At 44.4% G+C, this 21,923-nt stretch overlaps 1 protein-coding gene across 1 annotated transcript in view; it reads left to right on the forward strand.

The window, feature by feature from the left end:
- DDX49 (DEAD-box helicase 49) overlaps window positions 1-19,953 on the forward strand; it is a 26,194-nt gene extending 6,241 nt beyond the window's left edge. The window contains exons 6-13 of the mRNA XM_088460329.1: window positions 6,186-6,326; window positions 10,087-10,162; window positions 11,321-11,397; window positions 11,965-12,062; window positions 12,331-12,405; window positions 18,005-18,093; window positions 18,330-18,401; window positions 19,289-19,953. Of these exons, the coding sequence (XP_088316455.1) occupies window positions 6,186-6,326; window positions 10,087-10,162; window positions 11,321-11,397; window positions 11,965-12,062; window positions 12,331-12,405; window positions 18,005-18,093; window positions 18,330-18,401; window positions 19,289-19,474 (814 nt within the window). The 3' untranslated portion in view covers window positions 19,475-19,953. The remainder of the gene's footprint in view (window positions 1-6,185; window positions 6,327-10,086; window positions 10,163-11,320; window positions 11,398-11,964; window positions 12,063-12,330; window positions 12,406-18,004; window positions 18,094-18,329; window positions 18,402-19,288) is intronic.
- Window positions 19,954-21,923: the final 1,970 nt, after the last annotated feature.

The following is a 21,923-nucleotide window of genomic DNA, read 5'->3' on the forward strand; positions in this document are numbered from 1 at the left end:
CTAAAAGTTAGAGGGAAATATTTATAGATGTTATTTAGTACATATGTTTGACCCTTTTCCCCTTTTTTTTTTTTTTTTTGTCTACTAATATTTCACCATACTAACCTATTAGTAGGTATAGATTCATTGCTGTGGTTTTTTTTTTTTTTTTTTTAATAATTATTATTTCTACTACTTTTATTTTTATTTCCAACAAAAATTAGCTGCAGGCTTTACCATACAGCTTCAGCTCCTGGGTAAAGTGCCTGGAGTTATTCAGTTAGAGGCCCTGCTACTAGCCCCAAGGCAGCACGTAACGTGGACTTCTGCTAACACCCTATGAAGTTACAAACATAAATCTGCATTAAGTGATGCTTCAGGGCTAGTTGCAGGCTGATCGTGGACCTATATAGAAGACATGGACATGGCCAGATGCACTCACCTATTGTACTTATTACGGTATCCTGCGTAAGTGTAACATCTCATAACACTATGTATAGTCGGCTGAGTGTTTCTCCCTTCCCCCTTTGTATAGTGTCCTAATTAGTTGGAGGTTGTTAGTGACATTGGGTGATTGGTGCAATTAGCCTACCTGTAATATTTCTGGTATCTACTTCTTCTGTTATGTCACCATGTACCGCTTGCCCTTTATAGAGGGTCATAACCTCTGTTTAGATGTGTTATGTATGAGAGGGTAATGTGCATTGTCATCCACATTCTTTGGGTCATCTGACCTGTCTGATAGATATATATATATATATTCTAGGTTTCTAAACCCCATGAGTATTCAATTGACTCAGCTGTAGCAACTGCACCACTGTATCTATACATTAAGGTCTGGGTATCATATGCGATAGAGTGATGGCTTATAAACTGTTTAGTCTGATGTGGTGTGTTTGTTTTTTTTCTGCATTCTTAATGAGGCATGACTTTGTGTCACAACTGTATATAATGACCTTATCACTGGTCCTTTCTTCCACTTTGCGTGCGGTCTTGAGAGTGTAAATCGCCCCGGCACATGATTTCACTGTCAGGGTAAAACTTGGGGGCAGCCCGGCATATCCGTAAGTTGCAGGCACGCCCCCAAGAGTGATGTAAAGGGGAGCGCGTCTTAGAGACCAGCCCCCTTTTCTCATGGCCACACTCCCTTTTTGGCGTGTGCAGAAGTGCCCCTTTCTAGGTCCGGCGCCCTGCATAGTGTGTATGGACTCTGTGCGTGCTCCTGCAGTCGAATGCGATAGGGATCGCACCGTCGTTTATTACATCACTCAATGTGTACCTGCGGTACAATATGTCAGCCTGTCTGGCCGACATATCGTCTAGGTACATGGCAAGTGTGTATCCAGTTTTACTGTTCATTGAGAGGCCATCTGAATTGGTCCCTGATTCAGATTTTCTGTAAGTCTGCTCACTCTCCGTTTCGCTAGAGCATCCAGTAGCTGTTTATGACCACAGGTCTTATGCTCAGACCCAGTTTTTCTGCCAACTGCCACCCTAGAACAATTCACCAGTGCAGTTATTTTGCTAATGCTGTGAGCACCAACATTCCACATTCAAAGTCCATTACACTTCATTAGAGTCTGCATACCTTCTTCTTTCCCTTCTTTTACAGATTCAGAAATCCTACAGTATGTCAGCATTATCTGTGGAATAGCTACTTTGCATAAAATCACCTGGTGGCTCAGAGCCGGCCCTAGGCATAATAAGCAAATGCCTAGGGGCACATCAGCATCCGGCGCTGGGATGCTATTTCTGCTCCCAGAGCCGAGGAAGCCATAGGCGGCGTGTAGCCGGCGCTGGGACTGAGTATGTGTTCCCAGCGCTGGTCAATCATCGGGCGCACCAGGCAGTACTTGGGTGCGGGCTTACTGTAGCCCGTCACCTGGTAGCCTTGGTACAACGTCAGCCACGGCGGGTGTTTGACTCTGGCCGCGAGCCAAAAGCCAATACGAGGCAGATGTGACGAGCCAATAGCGGCTCGCCGCCTCATAGCCCTGCCCACTCACGGCGTCTTGTATCAGACGCCGTCGAGTGGGAAAAGGCATTGCGGAGAGGGAGGAGTGAAGACCTCCAGTAGAGAGCATAGCGGCAAGTGTTCCGTCGGCCACGGAAGAGGCCACAAGTCGCTGTTATCAAGAAGGAAGACAGGCGGGGGAGCCTCTTCCAATGGAGCAGGTAGGCCCTCCATGTGGCCTACCATATACCCCCTCCCTAGACCACCAGGGTAAAAGGGCATTAGGCCCGTGGGGGCACTGTTGGGCAATACGCCGGTGGGCATATAGGCGGGCGCAAGGCCCGGTCTACAGAGGGGGCATTAGGCCCTAGAGGGAGTTATTGCCCTATTAGGTGTAAGTGACCTGGGTACTAGGCCCAGGTCACTATTGAATAAAGTAGGCGGGCACTAGGCCCATGGCCAAAAGGAGGGCCACCTGTTTTTAGGGGGCACCAGACAAAAACTTGCCTCGGGCACCAAATGGGCTAGGGCCGGCTCTGTGGTGGCTTAAATAATTAAGCCACTCAGTGTATATGGCAGTAGCTATACACCTGAGTACTAGTAAAGGTTACTCTGATTCATGCAATGGCAGTTTTGCCTTAAAATGTTTTCCCCAATCAGATATTGGATGCAATCATATTCTGCTTTGTAATGCAAGGGAGGTCACATCATGTTTGCTCTGCAGTTTTCTAACACTTAAATGTTAAAGTACAATAGAATATTTAATCAGGACAGACAATGTGTAGCTATGTATATGCATTATTAATATCTGCATCTATAAGTTAAAAAGATAATAGACTTGATGAAGCCTTGTAAAAGTTATTCAAAAGCCTTTCCTTATACAGTGTGTGTGTGTATATAAAAAGCTATAAGCTACATGGCTATATCACGGTTCTCTATCAGTACTTAGTATTGATTTTCATAACAGGTGTTTGAAAATATACTGAATTATAACTGGCCCCCTGAAAAGCAGTGCTATTACAAATAGGACCTACCTCCAACCAGAGGTCTACTCACCCTATTGACATGGGAGTCTTAATTTTGATTATTATTTTTATTATTATTGCAATATGATATTCTTTATCGTTTCTGCTGGTTATGTATTTAGGGAGAGACACTATCCTTTTTAATTTTTTATAATAATGGCGCAAAATAGTCTCCATTCGTTTAAGTTGTGCTTTTTGTGTTGTACTTCTTAAAGGTAATCCTATACCAACCAGTGTTTGCTTCCTAGCCCCGTGTAATTTAGGTAATGTAGCCTAGAGTCCATTTGTGGGGTCACTATGGCCTGCTCTTCTAGTCTTGTTATGCTGCTGTTCTCACAGCTGCTCAGCTAAGACTCCATGTCATGCTGCACACAAAGTGCTCACTGATCTAGCAGAATGTGCCTTCACGTTGTACGGAATGTTTCCCAGCCCCAGTGTACATGCATGCCTAATTACAGAAGTGATCCACCTAGGTATCCTCTGTTTTGACAAAGGCCAATCCCTTTTGTAGTCCTCATAGATGACTGAAAGCATCAGGTTTCTTAAACTCTAACCTACTCATTACATAGATCCTCTGGTATATTTACTAAAGTTCGGATTTATAGAAGTGTATATGTTACCCATAGCAACCAATCCTATTCTAGCTATTACCTTCTAGAAGGTGCTAGATACATAAGTAGACTGATAGGTTGCTATGGGCAACATCTCCACTTTTATAAACCCGCACTTTAGTAAATATACCTCTGTGTCCTAGCACCATCCAATAAGAGAAGAGATCCTTAAAAGACTTCGGAACCACCTTAATAGCTGGTATCCACTACACGATTTAAACGGAAAGATAACAACATCGTTATCGTTCAATCGCTTGTTAATCGGATGCAACTTGGGCATGCAAATGTCGGAAACAACCAGTGATGTGGGCTCCTGCTGGTCGTTTCTGACATCAATCATCGCCCGAACATGCTGGTCAATCTGCCGATAAAGACAGATTGACCATGTTCGGGGATGATGGAGAGTGCCTACACTGAACGACTATTAATCGTTCAGTGTAGGCACTTAAGGGTATAGGGAATGACTGTACGATTCCGATGTCGTAATCGTACAGTGTTCCCTGGGTCGGGTAGTTGATATGCGACATTAGGCTGAAAGGATGGTTTCCTTTTCTTATGGAGGACTGCCTTAGCCTCCTGAAATATAAAATAGGCAGATGTTGAAGACCGAACCCACAATTCTGATAACCTCCTGGTGGTGGAAATGACCATGAAACATAGTCTTCTATGCACTGGCTGTTTTTATCTTGGGGATGGCATACTGATTATTTCAGCAATCAGGTCTTACATCACCATGAATGAGCTTTAAACCTGGACATCACTAAAAAGAGTGAGCCCCAATATGTAGATTCTGTTGAAAGGCAAGAGATTTCTCTTCCCTCCAGTGATGATGCTTTCACAAACTCTCAAAAAAGTAGAAAGAGAGAGGGTTCGTGTACTATTGGTGACACCAGTCTTTACGGGATAGTGGAGGTACACCAACATCCTCCGCTATGGAGCCGTATTCAATTTGAGCCGAGCCACGTTAAGTTAACGCGGCCCGGACTTAACGCCGACTTCGCCTGTTTTGGAGGCGGAAAAGTATCGTGCACGCTTTACCCCGTATTCAATTTGAAAGTATGCTTAAACGGGACCCGGCGATACTTTAACAAGAGGAAAGTACTCTCAGTTTTGGGGAAATCAGCCTGACACCCCCCAAATGATGCTCTGACATGGGGGTTCACTATGGTACCCCCCGATTTGGCTTGCTGAAGGTATTTGGTGTGTTTAAATGGGCTCAATAGCTGCTAAATAGCGTTTTTCTATACCTGATGCAGAATAGTATTTGAGTATTTTTTTCCAGAAAATAAGTTATCCCAGCAAATTTGGGGTACTTGAAAATGGGGGTCAACATATTTAAAGTTGAAAAAAATCGTGAAAAATCCACCTGCCGCAAGCACCTGCAATCAAAAAAAACACTTGGGCCATACTTGGGGACCACCCCCAGAGTCAAGTTTGCTAGTTTTTAAGTTTGTACCCCAACATTTTTTTTTTCGCCCCCTTTTACAAAGTCAATTTTTGGGATGTCCTTAAGTTTTTTTTTTTTTTGCACAGATTACCTTTGGGGGACTGTCTGAAGGCTGCATGGGGGTTCTCGCAACGTTGCACCCCAGAACCCCAATTCTGCACTTTTTTCCGCCTGCTATTTATACGCGATACTTTACTGCCTATTACATTGCATTGAGACGGAAAGAAAGTAGCGCTCCCGCTAGGCTGTTTTAGCGGGGCGCGGCGCCCTGCCCTCCTTCTGGAGGGCAAAAAGCACCCTGCCCTCACAGCCTGCGGGAGCCGCTCTCACCCGCGGGACGCAGTGTCCCGCGGGTGGAGAAACATGCGGTGACCCGGTCACCGCCGGAGAATAGACGCCGGGCGCATGCGCCCGGCATCTATTCTTCCTGTCTGCAGGGCTTGGGGGCTGCCCGGCGTGTCCGTAAGTGCCGGGCACGCCCCCAAGAGTGACGAAAAGGGGACGCGTCTTATAGACACGCCCCCTTTTCCGATGGCCACGCCCCCTTCTCGGTCGCGCTCACGGGCATGCCCTCTCTAGCTCCGGCGCCCTGCCTACCGCCGGAGCTAGAGGGAACACTAGCCCGAAAGTCTTTTTCAAATTGAATACGGGGTAAAACCAAAACAGGCGATAATTACGTCATCGGCGGAAACTTAACGTGGATCCGGACTTAACGCTTCAAACTGAATACGGGCCATAGTATTGTCTTCCTGTAAGGAAGAACCTGTTAATTCAGGAACTCTTTTTATCATCAAAACTTTGCAGAACATGTCTTAAGGGTGTGGCAGTTCAAGCCATTATACTAATGCTAATCTGTCCAATTGATATCACAAAAATCGTTGGCATATACTTTTGCTGATGACTGGCACTGTTATATCCTGGCAAAGCTATGGGGACTTTTTTCATCTTATTTTGGGGATAATGTTCCCTGTAATTGTGCTTATAGTTTATGTAAGATAATGGAATTACAGTTTTTATATATTAGCCTAACAACTAAAAATGGTAATGTGGTTCCTCTGCTACTACATTAGGAAACCAGTAATATGTAGTTACGCTGTATTGTGGGACACTTCATGCTCTGTATCGTCTATACAATACAGTATCTATACTTTCTTTTTTTCTTTTTCCAGGGTACGTACAGTGGAGCAGTTAGAGCAGCGGTATATTCTTGTCCCTGAGAAAGTGAAGGATGCGTATTTAGTGCATCTCATCCAGAAGTTCCAGGATGAGCATGAGGACTGGTCCATCATGATCTTTACCAGCACTTGCAAGTAAGATCGGCTGCTCTGATGCCCAGAGATGGAGGAATATGTATGGTTGTCTTCAGGCAGAAATAAAATACACTAAATTACTGCTGGGATATCTACACAAGTCAAGTATTGATCTGTGTAAACCGGTGATGGTGAGCCAGACTAAATTGTTTGGGCGCAGAAAGTCCACTAAGAGTGGGGGAAACACTGTGGGCCTGGTTCAGAGTTGTTGTCTAATGCTGCTGGAGCTGCAAAGTTTTCAGTTATGGATCTGCGAAAACAAGAGAGATGGTAAAAACTTACCTTTGTTATCTCTGTTTCTACGAGGTCCACAGGGTTGATCTTGGGGTATAGCTGCAACTGGATCCATGGGCACCATGCAGTTAAAGCTTTTGCTGCTCCCAGGATGCTCTTGGTCCATTCTCCTCTATACCCTGCCCCAGCCACAGGCACATCACTTGGTAAGTAGCCAAGACCGGAGGAGAAAAAAAATAGAAGGAAGACTGGAACACACAAGAAACATACTCACAGAAAAGGAGACGGAAAACCGGGGACGAACCACATAGCCCATATGAAGCCAGGTGCGTCAGGGCGGGCGCCCTGTGGAACCTATGGACCTCGTAGAAACAGAGATAACAAAGGTAAGTTCTTACCATATCTCTTGTTTTCTACTTCAGGTTCCATAGGGGTCCACAGGGTTGACCTTGGGGATGTCCCAAAGCAGTACAACTAAGGGCGGGGACGCTCCTGCGCTGAAAGGAGAATCCTGAGAGGCGAATGTGTCAAACTTATAGAACCTTAGAAAAGTCTGTATGGAAGACCAGGTGGCCGCCTTACACAGCTGAACAGCCGGGGCGCCACGGCCAGCATCCCACGATGGACCCACAGACCGAGTGGAATGAGCCTTAACAGAGGCTGGAACAGGTAAACACTCCTGTGAGTAAGCCTCACAAATAACCAAACTAAGCCAACGGGCCAAAGTTTGTTTGTTGGCAGGCCAACCCCTCTTGTGAAAACCAAAGAGGACGAACAAAGAATCAGACTTCCGAATGGAATAAGTCCGGTCCACATAAACTTTGAGAGGACGGACAACATCTAAGGAATCCTCACCAGCCGAGAGATCAGGTGACTGAAATGCCGGCATAACTATTTCCTGATTAATGTGGAACTTAGAGACCACCTTAGGAAGAAAACCCTGACAAGTGCGAAGCACTGCCCTGTCCTGGTGAAAAATCAGAAAAGGAGAACGGCAAGAAAGCGCGTGCCCAATTCTGACACACTCTTCTGGCCAAAGCAATCGCCAGGAGAAAAGCAGGCTTAACTGTCATCCACTTGAGTTCCGCCGACTCAAGAGGTTCAAATGGAGGACCCTGCAGGGACCTAAGCACCACTGCCAAATCCCAAGGAGCCACTGGTGGAACAATATCCAAAATCTTAAACTTACTTATATCTTACTTATATCTAGAATGGACTGCATTACCCACACCAATGTCTGCACATTAATGGAAGAATTAGTCTCCACTTCCGGGACAGGGGAATCCGAATCAGAGTCCTCATGCAATTCTCCCTCATCCGAGGACGCCTCAGAATCTGATAGCTGCGCAGACTGAGATGACATAACCGTGCGTTTTGACGCCTTGTGAGGCTTGTCACTATGCAACATGGTTTGAAAGGCGGAAGACGAGGCTGCCAAACTTTGGACTGAATTGGAGAACACATCCACCCAAGGTGGTTGTTCCGTTTGCGGGAGACCCTGGAAAGGAATGACGGACTGCTGCGTCATTTGAGGAAACTGAAGATACATAGGGAACCCCGCATATGGATGAACAGTCTGAGGCCCAGGGGGGACACTGCAATAGATGCGGTATACCCAGAGAAGGAGGGATGGCTGGTTGGGGTAACCCCCTATGGGGGAGAGCAGTCGGGACCGCCAGACGGTCCGCGATGGAAGCCAGCACCTGAGAAAACACTGCCCAAGGGAGATCCATGGTAACAGATAGATATAGATATAATATATATATATAATTTATATAATATATATATTCTCTCTATCTAATATATCAATACAACAGGGAAGCTCAGAATGTACTCCTGGAGCGCCCACAAGTATGCAGCGCACAAGTCCAAGAATATGGCACTGTGTAGTATGTGACCGACCTCACAAATACATGAATTTATACACGTGAGATCCTTGAAAAGCCCTTCCTACACTCCTGCCAAGGCTGTAGGAGAAGGAAAGGGATAGGTATAGACTGACAGTAAGTAGAAATAAAGCACAGACAGTCAGCACTAGCAAAAGTCACATACAATGCAGAAAGTTATTACTCCCTGCACCTTGTCACTACAATCAACCTGCCCAGATTCAGTGTCTGGGAGGGCTATAGTGCTGTGTACACTAACCTTTAGCAGGGGAGAGGTACACAGGGGGACTGACCGCATGCTGCCTGCGAGATCTGCGCTGCCACTGGAGAGAAGATGGTCGCCGGAGACCTCAGAGGAGGAGTGGCTGCAGGAGGAAGCAGCTCAGTGTCGCCAGGCTGAGGGGAGAAGCCGCTTAACAGGGAAGGCTGCCTCCCCTGGCTAGCGATTAACCCCAGAGTTGCTGGCTCCCGCAGCCGCATGACACCTTGGTGGTCCCGTGGGGTATGCCTCCAGAGAGGGGGTGCCCGCCGCCACTTGCAAGGTCCTCTGGTCTGTCCCCAGAGACCGGAAGCATGCAACTGCATAGGTACACGCGGATTACCGCAAGCAGTGACCCGCGGCTTACCTGATGCCCGGCTCTCCGGCAGCAGTCAAGGGAGAGCCCAGAGCCCGTGCTAGTACAGACTCTGGGGTCCCGCCGCGATCCCCAGATCTGTACTGGCGGCGCCAGCGGGGTGAAGGAGCGGCAGCTTGGACATCCAATGGACAGTCTGATGCCGCCGCTCTGAAGAGTCCCTAAAAAAAAATAAATTCTAAAATAAGCTTAGCCCCCCTGCTCTAAGAGTGACCCGACCTCCGGCCGGGCACCAACTAAAACTGAGGTGCCTGTGGCTGGGGCGGGGTATTGAGGAGGATGGACCTAGTGCATCCTGGGAGCAGCAAAAGCTTTAACTGCGTGGTGCCCGTGGATCCACATCCATGGAACCTGAAGTAGAAAGTATGGTAATGCAACAGCCACTGGGACTTGTACTGAGACGCCATGGGAGCCATCTCCACTGTCTGCAACTGTATATACATACTCAGCATCGGACGCAGATCAGGCAATCATCCACTCCTTGTGTGAGTCTGTGGTCACTCAGAATGACTGCCGTACTGAGATGCTGGAGCCATTTATCCTGCGTACGGGATCGCAAACGTAGGATGTGATACACCCCCCCAAGTGGTCGAGACACGCCTGCGTGTTTTACCGACACTCCCCCTTGCCTTTCTGCCTGTCAATCACACTGCGATTAAAGACTCGCAGCTTGCGACTACGGTAATGTATCTCGACACATGCGCAGTGACAAAAACTCGCTCCATTTGTGAAAACCACGGCATAGCATAGCATACAACTCTGATGATTGAGGCCCTGTGCACTCTGAAAGCTGTACAGAGACCGTAGAGCCAAGGTTGGGATTGTTGTATTGAAGTTCTAAAATCCACTGAGGCCAGGGTGTCTGCTCAGTTTTGTAATAAAGCCACTGCAAGTATGATGCTATTTTGTGATCTCTCAGAAGCGCCTAAAGCTTGATAGATGGATCAAACCCATCTGCTTGTGTGTTTATTCCCGGTAAAGATTCCCTTTCTTGTAATGATGCAGGAACTGCCAGATCCTGAACATGATGCTGCGTGAATACAGCTTCCCATCTGTAGCTCTTCATTCTATGATGAAGCAGGTAAGGGCCCTGCAGGTGGCACTTTTATAGCTTACTGTTACACTGAAGATTATTTTATTAAACTGGAATATTCACCAGGTTGGACATGCTTTATTGATCATTAGATTAATAGCTCTACTTGGATTTTTGAATTGAGATGAACTACAGCAGTGGTACACACTATGTGGCAGCAGCCTTATTGCTGGTCCTAAGAAAGTTATTACAATCCTTTTTAAATGATTGTCTATACTGATAAGAGGGGATGTCGGGCAGCCCACAATCCTGTGCTCTGGGAAAGTGTGTACACTTCCTATCTGAACAGCATAGAGGTGCTCACCGGAGCAGCAGAGGAGATATTGTGGGATCTATGAGAGAGATATGTAGGGGTACAAAAGAGGGGTGAGGGAGAAATTGAATATGGAGTAGTTAATAGAAACAATGGTGGCAGTGAGAACTATGGAGAAGGCAGTGGGATACGTATGATGATGGCAATGGGAGACCTATGAAGTGGCATTAAGAGAGAGAGATGAAGGGCAATGTCTGTATATGCATGTATAGAACAGTATTGTATATATTAGTGTTAATGTTGTGTAATGATGTAATATACTTGGAATTCAGTTTGTATGCTGTCATCATCTACTTTTTTATGGGCCCCTAATAGTTACTATGTAGTACCACTGACCTTCAGTCTTTCAAGTTTCCCCATATACTACTTGACAGCTCGCAGAGCTCACTATATAAGGAAAGCCCTGGAAATGTGATGCTTGCTGTATTAGTGTACAGTGGGGCTGCATAGGTTTCAGCTATGATATGTAAAGGGGCTGGTCATTTTGAAAACAAACCTAAACCATACTGACGTTGATGCTCAACTGTCAGTATATTGGGTACATGTGGTTGTAAATCATCACCAAGGAAAATAGAAGACTGGGTCCTGCCAGTTGTATTTGGAAGTATATTACATCATATACTTATTAGAAATTATGGCCCCGCTCCCACCAGTCCAGTTTCCTTTCCTGTGACAGGTCCATTTTTAGCTTGGCAAGAACTTTTAGTGAGATCATTAATTATGTCATATCTTATCATTAACGTGTTCACCACCAGCAGTCTTATGCGAGCACCAGGATTAATGGGGACCAACTGTCTGATAGTGAATACCCCATCTGTCTTTTCTCACCATAGAAACAAAGATTTGCTGCGCTTTCAAAATTCAAATCCAGTGTTTTCAAGATTCTCATTGCGACAGATGTGGCAGCCAGGTGAGGTGTTATGTCAGCTGTAATTGTTATATGTGACCTTATCTCTCCTTACTGCCGTCTAGGACATACAGTTTTAGTGTCTGATGTAATGGTCCTTTAGTGCATGACAGCATACGACTGGCTCAGTCACAAACCTATTCCTTAGAAAAGCTGAACGCATTTCTTTTAGCCCCAGGTAAAAAGTAATTTCTTGTATTTGCAGACTTGGGGCTAAATGTAACAGACTGCGAGCAGGCGCCTCTGCGGGAATACATGTGAGTATGCCGTTATTTTTAAAGCAGCAAGTATGTTAAAGGCTAAACCAGCTTGGTTTAACCTTTAACTTGCTTGCTGCTTTAAAAATAACAGCATACTGGCATGTATTCCCGCAGAGCCACCTGCTCGCAGTCTGTTACATTTAGCCCTTGCTCTTCTCTTATTCCACAGTCACTCAAAAGTAAAGAAAAAAAAAAAAGAAAGTTATGCAAAGAAAATCATACTGGGATAAAGTGACTGACTGGGCTTTTGCTGCAATTTTGCTTAATAAATAAGTGGAAATATATTGAACAAACCTATTTACTCTTGTAGAGGGCTGGATATTCCCTCAGTCCAGGTTGTGATCAACCACAATACGCCAGGCCTCCCGAAGATCTACATCCACCGTGTCGGGCGCACGGCGAGGGCAGGTAGGATTCTGCTCCACTACAAAGGATAATTGGGGGTTAGTTGCTTAATAAGCCAAAAAAAATAAGAACACTACACAGGAAGATCTGCAAATTGTATACAGGTTTGGGATATTTTATGGGATGTCTTATTTATACTTACTACTAAAAATAATGAAGAACATTTATTTTAAATGTATTATAAAAAATGTATTACTTTTCCATTTATTCACATTACTTCATTTGTGCAAGTGTTTTATATGTTTATCTAATGTACTTTCTTCTGTGTTAGGACGCACTGGCATGGCAATAACACTGGTGACTCAGTATGACATTCATCTTGTACATGCAATAGAAGAAAAGATCAGTAAGTAGCAGGTTGTGAAAACTAAATTGTAATACATTTGTTAGTTTCCAAACTTGTATACAATAATTGCATGTCTGTTGTGTAACTGTGTAATATACTCAGAATTCATGCTGAGGGTTGGTCGGTGAGCTAGCGATTTTCAAACCTAGTTACGGTACTTGGACTGTACCTGCTGAGATGGATGCTCAGTGTCTTGGATGTTTTACGTCAGTTTATCACAATATAAACCTATTTTAAAAAAAAAAAAAAAAAAGTAAAATGAAATTTTTATCTATATAATTAGCAGGAAAGCGTGTCTGTTTGTCTTTTATGCACGGCCAGAGTTTTGGACCTAGCTCCGCCAAATTTGGCATGGTGCTATAGTTTGACCAGGATTAGGTTTTTGCCTAGGTTTGAGAACTACATGAGGGCCACGCGCTGTCACACAATCCCTAAAATATCTGGATACTCTAGAATTACACAGATTCTGGCTGGCTCAAGTGGAAATTGTCTGTCTGCCAAAAACCTGTGTGAAAACTTAAAAAATATTAGTTTAACCCCAGTCTGAGCAAGTGTCAAACTTTATGATTTGTGAAAGTTCTTAAATCCAGAGTTAAGCTAAACTAACTTACATCCAACCAGCCAACTTGTTGATTGGTTGGAATGAAAATCTGGTAACGTATGGGAGTAAATGATGATCAGCAATTTGCTCCTACCTAAATGCCAGAAAACAGATGAAAATGGTCGTTCAGACAAGTTTGTTAAATGTTTGTTAGAAACTATTTGTTCAAACAACAGTTTTGGTCAATTTTCCAGCGTTTGGGAGCAAATTGCTGATTGTATACCTTACCAGATTTTCATTCCAACCAATCCACTAGTTGGCTGGTTGGACAGATCATCTTTAGATGTGTGCCAAGCTTTAGTCCTTTTTAACGTGACCATATATAATAATCAGCTCCCTGTGTTTGCATTCAAGAGCGTAACTACAACTTTGGGGGCCCCATAGCATAGAAAAAGCCCTCCACCTGAGGTGGAAAAAAAGCCATAGATTTTCCACCACATAGAGCCCATACATGTAATGCTACACAGTAGTACCCCCTATACACATTATGCCATGCAGTACTGGTGCCCCATATACATTATGCCACATAGTAATGCCCCTTACACTACACTGTAATGCCCCTTACACATTATACCACAGTAATGCCCTACAGATGATGCCCCATATAACACATTATTCCACACAGTAGTAGTGCCCCTTACATATTATGCCACACAGTAATATTACACCCCCTCCAGCAACTCGCATCCCCGTGTCCCTCCAGCAGCCTCTCTGCTCCTCATGTGCCATCAGCAGCCAACAGATGTGGTTTTGGGGCAGGACCACCAGCTAATTACTCCTGGTGCGATAGGAAGCGTCAGACATGGACAGACAGTGCCGGTGCAATATGAATCTGGTGCCGGTTGCTAGCCAATTGGAGCACCGCTGCCACCCGGGCCCCCGTCGGCGGCCCTGACTGGACTAGCCCACCCATATGTGTGTGACTGAGTATAGGGGGAGCGGTGGGTCACAGAGGCAGCTCGGGCACCATAGCAGCCGCACCCCTTGCACCCACTGAAGTTACTCCTTTCCAAGATCAATGGAATGGCGTTGTAGGCGAGGACAATGTAAACAAATAAGGGCTCCCGGTGTACTTCAGGGTCCAGTCTTCAACCCGGGCAACGGCTGGTATCCCAGCTAGTAAAACTATAAGGTAAAAATGGATGCAGTCAGAAATACTGTGTTCAGAAACCACAATGCTGGACTTCTGACTACAGGCATTTTATCATGTGGTTTTTATGTATGTTTTACTTTTTGAATTGATGCTTCCTATTTCTTCCTCCTCCTTGTCTATCTTGGATTGTGACAGCTGAAATATGTTTATTAACAGGAATAGAATTGTTAAGGAAATTGGTAAATTCAACGATTAATAAGACAACATACCAGCAGCCAGATCAGGCATGTGAAATACATTTACAGTGTAGATATGTCAGTGGCAAATGAAACAACATTTGCAATTTTTCTGTGGCTATAAAAAGATTTAGTGGTAAGGATCTAAACTGCTTGTTTTACCAATAGAGCTATGGTTGCAAATTCTCTGCCACAGATGTTTGTTTGATCATATTGCATACATACTCATGTGCTGAGACACAGACTCTGTGCTGAATTATTACAAGCTCAGATAGGGCCCCTGGATCCTTCATGGATTTTATCTTCTCAATAAAATAATCTTTATTTTTAAGGGCTGGACAGCTGTGCTCTTATAGCTATCTACATAAATGGTGTACAAAACATAAACCTGAAAGGGGCATTTAGAATCCTTCACAGGGATGTTAACAGTGATGATTTTTAGGATGTTGGATATTTCCACCAACAAGCAAATGATATAGGATTGTATTCACCACAGGTAAATAGGTCAGAAGCACATCAATCCCGAAAGCCTGGTAGGATTAATGGATAAAGACAATAGCAGCTGCAGGTTTGGGATTTCCCTGACGAGGCAGCAGGGGCATTGCCCGATTGGGTGATGCCCTATTTAAACATTATATATATCAAACTAAAATGTGCTCATGATGTCTTTCTACTTGGCTGCACGAAGGATTTGTTGGGTCGTTAAGAAGAATGTTTCTGGGTCAGACCCTCAAACCTGTCTAGATGTGCTCATGACCTATTTACCTCTGATTTGTGTAGATCCCTACTGTTTGTTGTATTAATGTAATATTCTACTTTATTGTATTTCTATGAAGTATCCATGAGGGCTTGTCCGGAACGTTTTGCTGACTGATTATTTGCTGCTTCAGTCCTCTGGCCCGCTGTCTTCATAGCTTCCATAAAACCCCCGGTGTAAATATTGTAGGATGTGCATTTACCTGGAACTGAAGCCTTTTACCTTCAAATCTTACTCCATCGTTATTCCCATTTGCTACTACTTTTCTTTTTCTTACAATTGGAGACATTGAGCTAGATCCTTTTTTTTTTTTTTTTTAAATCTTGAAGATACAGCATTTGTTTCCTTTTATTTTACTTGACTACTTTTTTTTTTTTCTTCAGCGGATTGTGGCAGCAGGTAGAAGATTATGCTAAACAATGCACAGTGCCAGGCTAAAAGGCAATCTCTGCTGCCTTGTCCTTGCTCCTGATGCTCCACATGGGGTGGAGCTGGTTCACCGCTAGGGACAGTAGTGCCAGGATTCCAGTGCAACGATTACCCACAGGCTGCTGTTGCACATCCACACACTGGGGGAGCGGCAAAAGTGAAATAAAATCTTTCCCACCTTCTAGGAGAGGTCTCAGATGTGGTGGGCTCTAGATCCAGGGGCATTTATTCATTCGGTATAGATGCTGGATCGGGTGGGGCTTACTGATGACAGTAAGACCACATTAGGGATACTACCCAAAGAACGGCTGCTATCCTTGGACTGTATAAAGGGAATGTTTTTTTACCCTCTATGTACACCACCTCCCTGGTGTGCTCTCGATTTGGAGTTGTGAGCAAGTAAAAAAAAAAAAAGATGGGGCAGATTTTTAACATGCAGAGACATTTATAATAGGGAAGGGACGTGTCCTAATGTAATTCTACATTTCAGTGTCAAAATCAAGCTGGCCAATATTTGTTTACTATATGCAAAAACACAGTCCGTGTTTTTCCTGCGTGCAAAAAAAGAAAAGCATTTGCACCCATTGCATTGCAGCAAGGTTTGTTCCAATAACAAATGCTACATTTTTGATTTGCACTTAAATTTCTGATTTAGGCCCACTGCATGCAGAAGTCCACAAGAAGCAGCAGCCAGGTTTGGCGTGTGAGTGGGTATTTTTTATCCTTCCGTGCATTTCGTTTCACCAGATTTACTGGACTCTGTGGGCTGTCTTGCATGTTCACTTTCTTTTTCTGATTGTGTTTTGCTATTGGCTTGTAGCTGTTAGATGTTTACCTGCTTTTTAATGTCTGACAAGACACCTAAGGCTGGGAAGTGTACCTATCCCAACAGACACTGTAAATTGCTGATGGGGACAATTGGGTACTACCACTGTTTGCACAGCTTGCCAGCATGGTGTGGCTTGTGCCAGTGGCAGAACTAGCCTGGACCAAATATGTTGCTGACTCCATTGCTCAGCTTGTCCAGCTGTTGTCTAGTTCCTGGGAGTTGTGTGGGGATCCCCTTCCTACAGCTGCTCTAAAGGAGGCCTTTTAGTCACTTAACTTTGGTTGGCCAGGAACCTGTGGGTTCCATGGCAGCCGCTTAGGAGTCGCTGGTTTGGGTTAGGGGTTTCACCTTGGTGGTGCTACAGTTTAATAATGCATCCTTGTAGAAATCTCGGCTACCTTTATTCAAGTGTAAGTTAAATGTACATTAGCACCCCAGCCTTGGGCTGAGTCTGATGCTTCATACTGTGAGTAAGTGGAAGTGGTGCCAGAATCCGGGCGTGGATGTGTTGGATAGCACATCAGAGAAACTAAAGTGAAAGAGGTTCCTGGTGTCTCCAGGTCTAAAGTTTCTGGTTTCTTCCCCAGATATGGGGGATCTTGTCAGCAGTGCGTGCCTAGCTTCAGGTCCCATGAAGATTTTTGTCTATTTATCCTCTTCCTAGTGATGATACGGAATGGTGTTTATCACTTCAGATTGTGGATGCCTCAATTTTGAGGTCCCGATCCAAAACCATTCCCATCCCAAACCATTATATATTAAATTATGAGTGAGGGTTCTGGGAAAGATCTCAAACTTTTGAAGTGATCCCGTATGTACAGCTTCACTCATGGGAATTACAGGTCGAACTCTTATTGAACACTTGAACGGATGCCAGCCTTCAGGATTGGTGATCAGTCATAATTTGGACTCAGAGTGCCTTTGGACCCCAGAGGACTCAAAACTTTTCAAATGTGTGTTTGTTTTCTTTTTTTTTTATATTAAACCTTTCTATTGCTAAGAGTGTTATATAGTTCTCTGCTCTGTCTTGTAAGTCTCCTTTATCATTTTCCAAGTGCAAAGGACTAAGGGCTTTATGTAAAAAGCTCCACAGCGGGTGGGATGTGAACATTTTAAACTGCGCTCGCAGTCGGTGTAAATCTAGACCTGCTTTGCACTGGATGTGAGTGCCGTTTTAAATTTTCACGTCCAACTTGCCAGGAAGCGCTGGCTTATAAAGGCTGCTGGTTCATAAATAAAACATTCCTTTCAGCTAACGTAGTCTGCCATTTTCACTTTAATCGGGGTATTTTAATGCTGACTTTAGACTATCGTAGGTATCCAGAAGTAGAGTGCTCACTCTATTGTTTGAATGTGGTCAGGACTTTGAGACCTTCTATTTAGCATACAAGTGGTGTCTGCAAGACGGAGGATCTTAGTCTCCTCTATGATGCTCAGAAAATGAGTTGGCCAGCCCCACAGTTCATTGCTAGGAGGATTACGTCTGATATTCATCAGTCTCACAATTGGGCTAAACAGCCTGTTCCTAATGCACTTTAAAGACTACTGAAAGACACAATATATTTTCGCATTATAACTTGTACTCCAATCCCTTTCTCATGCTGACATAAAATATTGCAATGTTTTGATTACTTCTAACAATCTCTCTGTATAGATATAAAACTAGAAGAGTTTGTTGTGAAGGAAAGTGAGGTGCTGCAAATCCTCACCCAGGTGAATGTGACCCGACGGGAATGTGAAATTGTGAGTACCGCTTGCTTATAGTTATATCTGCATGTGCCTATTGATATATATTTTCTCCTTCATCCACTAGGGGACACTGGAGTTCAAGACAGTGGGGTATAGATGACTGTAGAGTAGTCTGGCACCTTAAATAATTTAGAAGTGTATTTTCAGAGGGTTGCTGTGTTTTTTTCTTTTGATATTTTAATGTTAAGCCTGTCCTGTGTACAGTGAAATTAATTGTCTCTTGTCCCTAGAAACTTGAATGTACTGACTTTGATGAGAAGAAGGAAATAAACAAGAGGAAACAGCTCATTCTGGAAGGGAAGGTAATGACCTCAGGCCATAATGGTTAAATCTGTGACCGATCAATGTCCTTTCATTTGGCTATAAAAACAGTATTGGTGGAATTTTCCAATACTTGTCTAATCCTTAGAAGCGTAATTTTAATCATGATAATTTTATTCTGCTCCCAAATGTCAGGCAGTCAACTTACCAGCACCTGTTAGAATGTCTTGAATTTTCTGCACACGGGAAGGATGCACTGTGAATGTCTCTTGGCTGTTTATCCACACAGTAGCTTTATGTACTAGGCTTTTACTGATTGCAGCTCTCCAAAATCTCAGACTATGTTCCTACATCTACTGTCTAGGAGGGTTTTGAGATAAGATTATGGGACAGACACATAAAAAATAATAGCTTACAGTGGGTAACTGGAAGCCTTTTACAGCATGGGGGCCTCCAATATAATTGTACAGGTTGAGTCTCCCATATCCAAATATTCCGAAATACGGAATTATTTTGGCATGATTGAGATAATGAAACCTTTTGATGGTTCAATGTGCACAAACTTTGCCTAAGGCACAAATTATTAAATATATTGTATAAAATTACCTTCAGGAGGTGTATATGAAACATAAATTAATTTCATTTCTGTACTCAAACTTTGCTTCAGCCACAAAATTATTGAAAATATTGTATAAAATTTCATTCAGGCTGTGTGTATAAGGTGTATATAACACATAAATGCATTCTGTGTATATATTGAGGTCCCATTCCCAAGATATTTTATTAAGATAAGCAAATATTCCAAAATACAGAATATTCCGTTATCCAAAATACCCCTGGTCCCAAGCATTTCGGATATGGGAGACTCAGCCTGTAGTATGGAGTGTGACTTTTTTTTTTTTTTTTTTTTTCTTCTATTAATTTTAAGGATCCTGATCTGGAGGCAAAAAGAAAGGCAGAACTTGAGAAAATAAAAAAACAGAAAAAGAAATTTAAGGAACACATTCAGGAGACTATGCAGAAAAAAATAGATCTCCAGTTGCGCAGGAAACGCAAGAAAAAGCACTTGAAACAAGAGAAGAGGGAGAAGAGGGCAGCTAATGCTCAGCAGTGACATTGTGTGTAGTCAGTAAATCAGAAGATGGCCATACTGCTTACTGGCTGCTTTCCAAATCAGCGACTGACCCCTAAATGAAGGGCTGAAGTTGGAGCAGCAGGCACTGTCCTCAAGTGTATGTTTAACACCACACATCATATCCAACATCCGGAGTCGGTTATCCCAGGGGGGCATCTTGTTTTTGGACAGAAACCTTGTATTACTACCTTTATTCCTCCTGTGTTTGAGAACACCCATCACCTTCTATTGGCTCACAACCATCCACAGGATTTATCATTTGCTTTATTATCTCAAAGACTGTTTCTCTGCAATTCAATTTCCTCTATTTTAATGTAATCTCCTAGTCTTCATCATACCCCACTGCTAAACCACTATTGTGAGGAGTTTGGTGTACCCATGTATCAGTTGAATTGTTTGGAGGGGGGGGCACATGAGGACACCATGGAAATAAACTACTATAAATATTTATATTATAATTTTTGAAGTCTTTTTTTATGAAGTTTTTGTACAGCGCACAGAAAATGTAACATTGCACGTTATACAATTTGTAAAATGATGACCATATGGTCACAGCAGTTTTTGTATTTTTTTTTTTTTAGCTTTATATAAAAAGTATTTTGGTATTCTGAATCCTGTTTGGAAAGATATGGTTTAAAGGTGAACTGGCATGAAAATAAGAGCTTGAAACAATAATAACAAAACAAACTTGATTTCAAACCTTACAGTTTTGTATAATGGTCAATTCAATAACATATTGGGGAGACACATCAGACATAGCATCAAGCATAGTACAGGTATATATGCGGCATGTTAGAGGTTGAAGCATCACTGAGAAAACCTCTTCATTGGTTTCACACTTCCGATGGGAGGTTAGTCGAGGAGTGCAGCAGGAGACTCACAGCCGCACACAGGGGTCTGAAAACTTCTTTGTGCATCCTTTACCAATATATGTTCTCTTTTAACAGTGAAGGTTGTTATAGACAGCTGGTATTTGTTGCTGAGTGGTACGGACCACTGGCTTCAGACAATGTCTGGCATCAAAATTACATGGCTGGAACAAAGTACCTAATTCAGACCCGTTCGCTAGGATGCGTTCGATAGCAGCCAGCAATTTTTGGCATTCTGCTTATGCATCGCAGTATGCGAACCAGGGCGAGCGATCAGGAAACGCAAGCTACGCATAGACAGCCCAGCAGAGTGAGTGACAGCAGTAGTTGTTTGAGGGTGGTGACGGGCTGGCCACTATAAACGTGGGAGTGGAGATGCATACACAGGCGTGCCTGAGTGTCTCAACGCTGTTTCTACTTCAGGGTCCATAGGGGGTCCACAGGGTTGACCTTGGGGTATAGCTGGATCTGGATCCACGGGCACCACGCAGTTAAAGCTTTAGCTGCTCCCAGGATGCTCTTGGGTCCATCCTCCTCTATACCCCGCCCCCGAGCCACAGGCACCTCAGTTTGAGTTGGTGCCCGGCCGGAGTCTGGTCACCCTGCGCAGGGGGGCTGCAGGAGCATCCCCCAAAGCTTTTTAATGAAAAAAAAAAGAGCCTGTTTTTGTTTTTAACAGGGGCTCTTCAGTGTGGCAGCGAAGGGCTGTCTGTACAAACGCCCACGTTGCCGCTCTTACTCCCCACTGGCGCCGCGACGCAAGTATCACACTGGGGATCGCAGTGGGAGGCTAAAGTCCATACTAGCCGGACTCTGGGGACCTCCCTGGACTGCTGCCAGAGTCACTGGGGAAGAAGGTAAGCCGCGAGTCGCCGATTAGCGGCGGCCCGCGGGTCTTACTATAAAAGCAGTCCTTTGCCCCCGATTCTAGGGGACAGACCGGGGTCTGCTAGCGGTGGCAGGGGGCTCCCCCTCCATCGGAGGAATACCCCGTCAGTCCACTAGACCACCAGGGTTATTTAGCGGCAAGCGGGATGCCGGCACCCCGGGGGTTAATAGCTAGCCAGGGGAGGAAGCCTTCCCTGTTTAGCGGCTCCTCCCCTCAGCTCAGCGCGCCTTTCAGCTCGTAGTCTGGCGTCGCTGAGCTGCAGTTACTCGGCCACTCCTCCTCCTGAGGTCTCTGGGGACCATTTTCTCTGTGGCAGCGCAGATCTCTCAGGGAGCACGCGGACCAGTCCCCCTGTGTACCTCTCCCCCGATCAAGGATAGTGTACACAGCGCTATAGCCCTCCCAGACACTGAATCTGGGAGGTTGATTGTAGTGGAAAGGTGCAGTGAGTATATCTTCTCTGCATGGTATGTGACTTTATGCTGCCTGTCTGTGCTTATTTCTACTTACTGTCGGCTTATACCTATCCCTTTACTTCTCCTACAAGCCCTACAGGTGTGCGGGGGAGGGGCGTTTCTACAGACCTCACCTATATAAATCACGTATTTATGAGGTCCGTCACATACAGTTGTGTGCTACACAGTACCATATTGTGGGCTGTTGTTCAGCA

The sequence above is a fragment of the Taudactylus pleione genome, unplaced genomic scaffold, assembly GCF_031769625.1.
Source record: "Taudactylus pleione unplaced genomic scaffold, aTauple2 ptg000044l, whole genome shotgun sequence".
NCBI classification, from domain to species: Eukaryota; Metazoa; Chordata; class Amphibia; order Anura; family Myobatrachidae; genus Taudactylus; species Taudactylus pleione.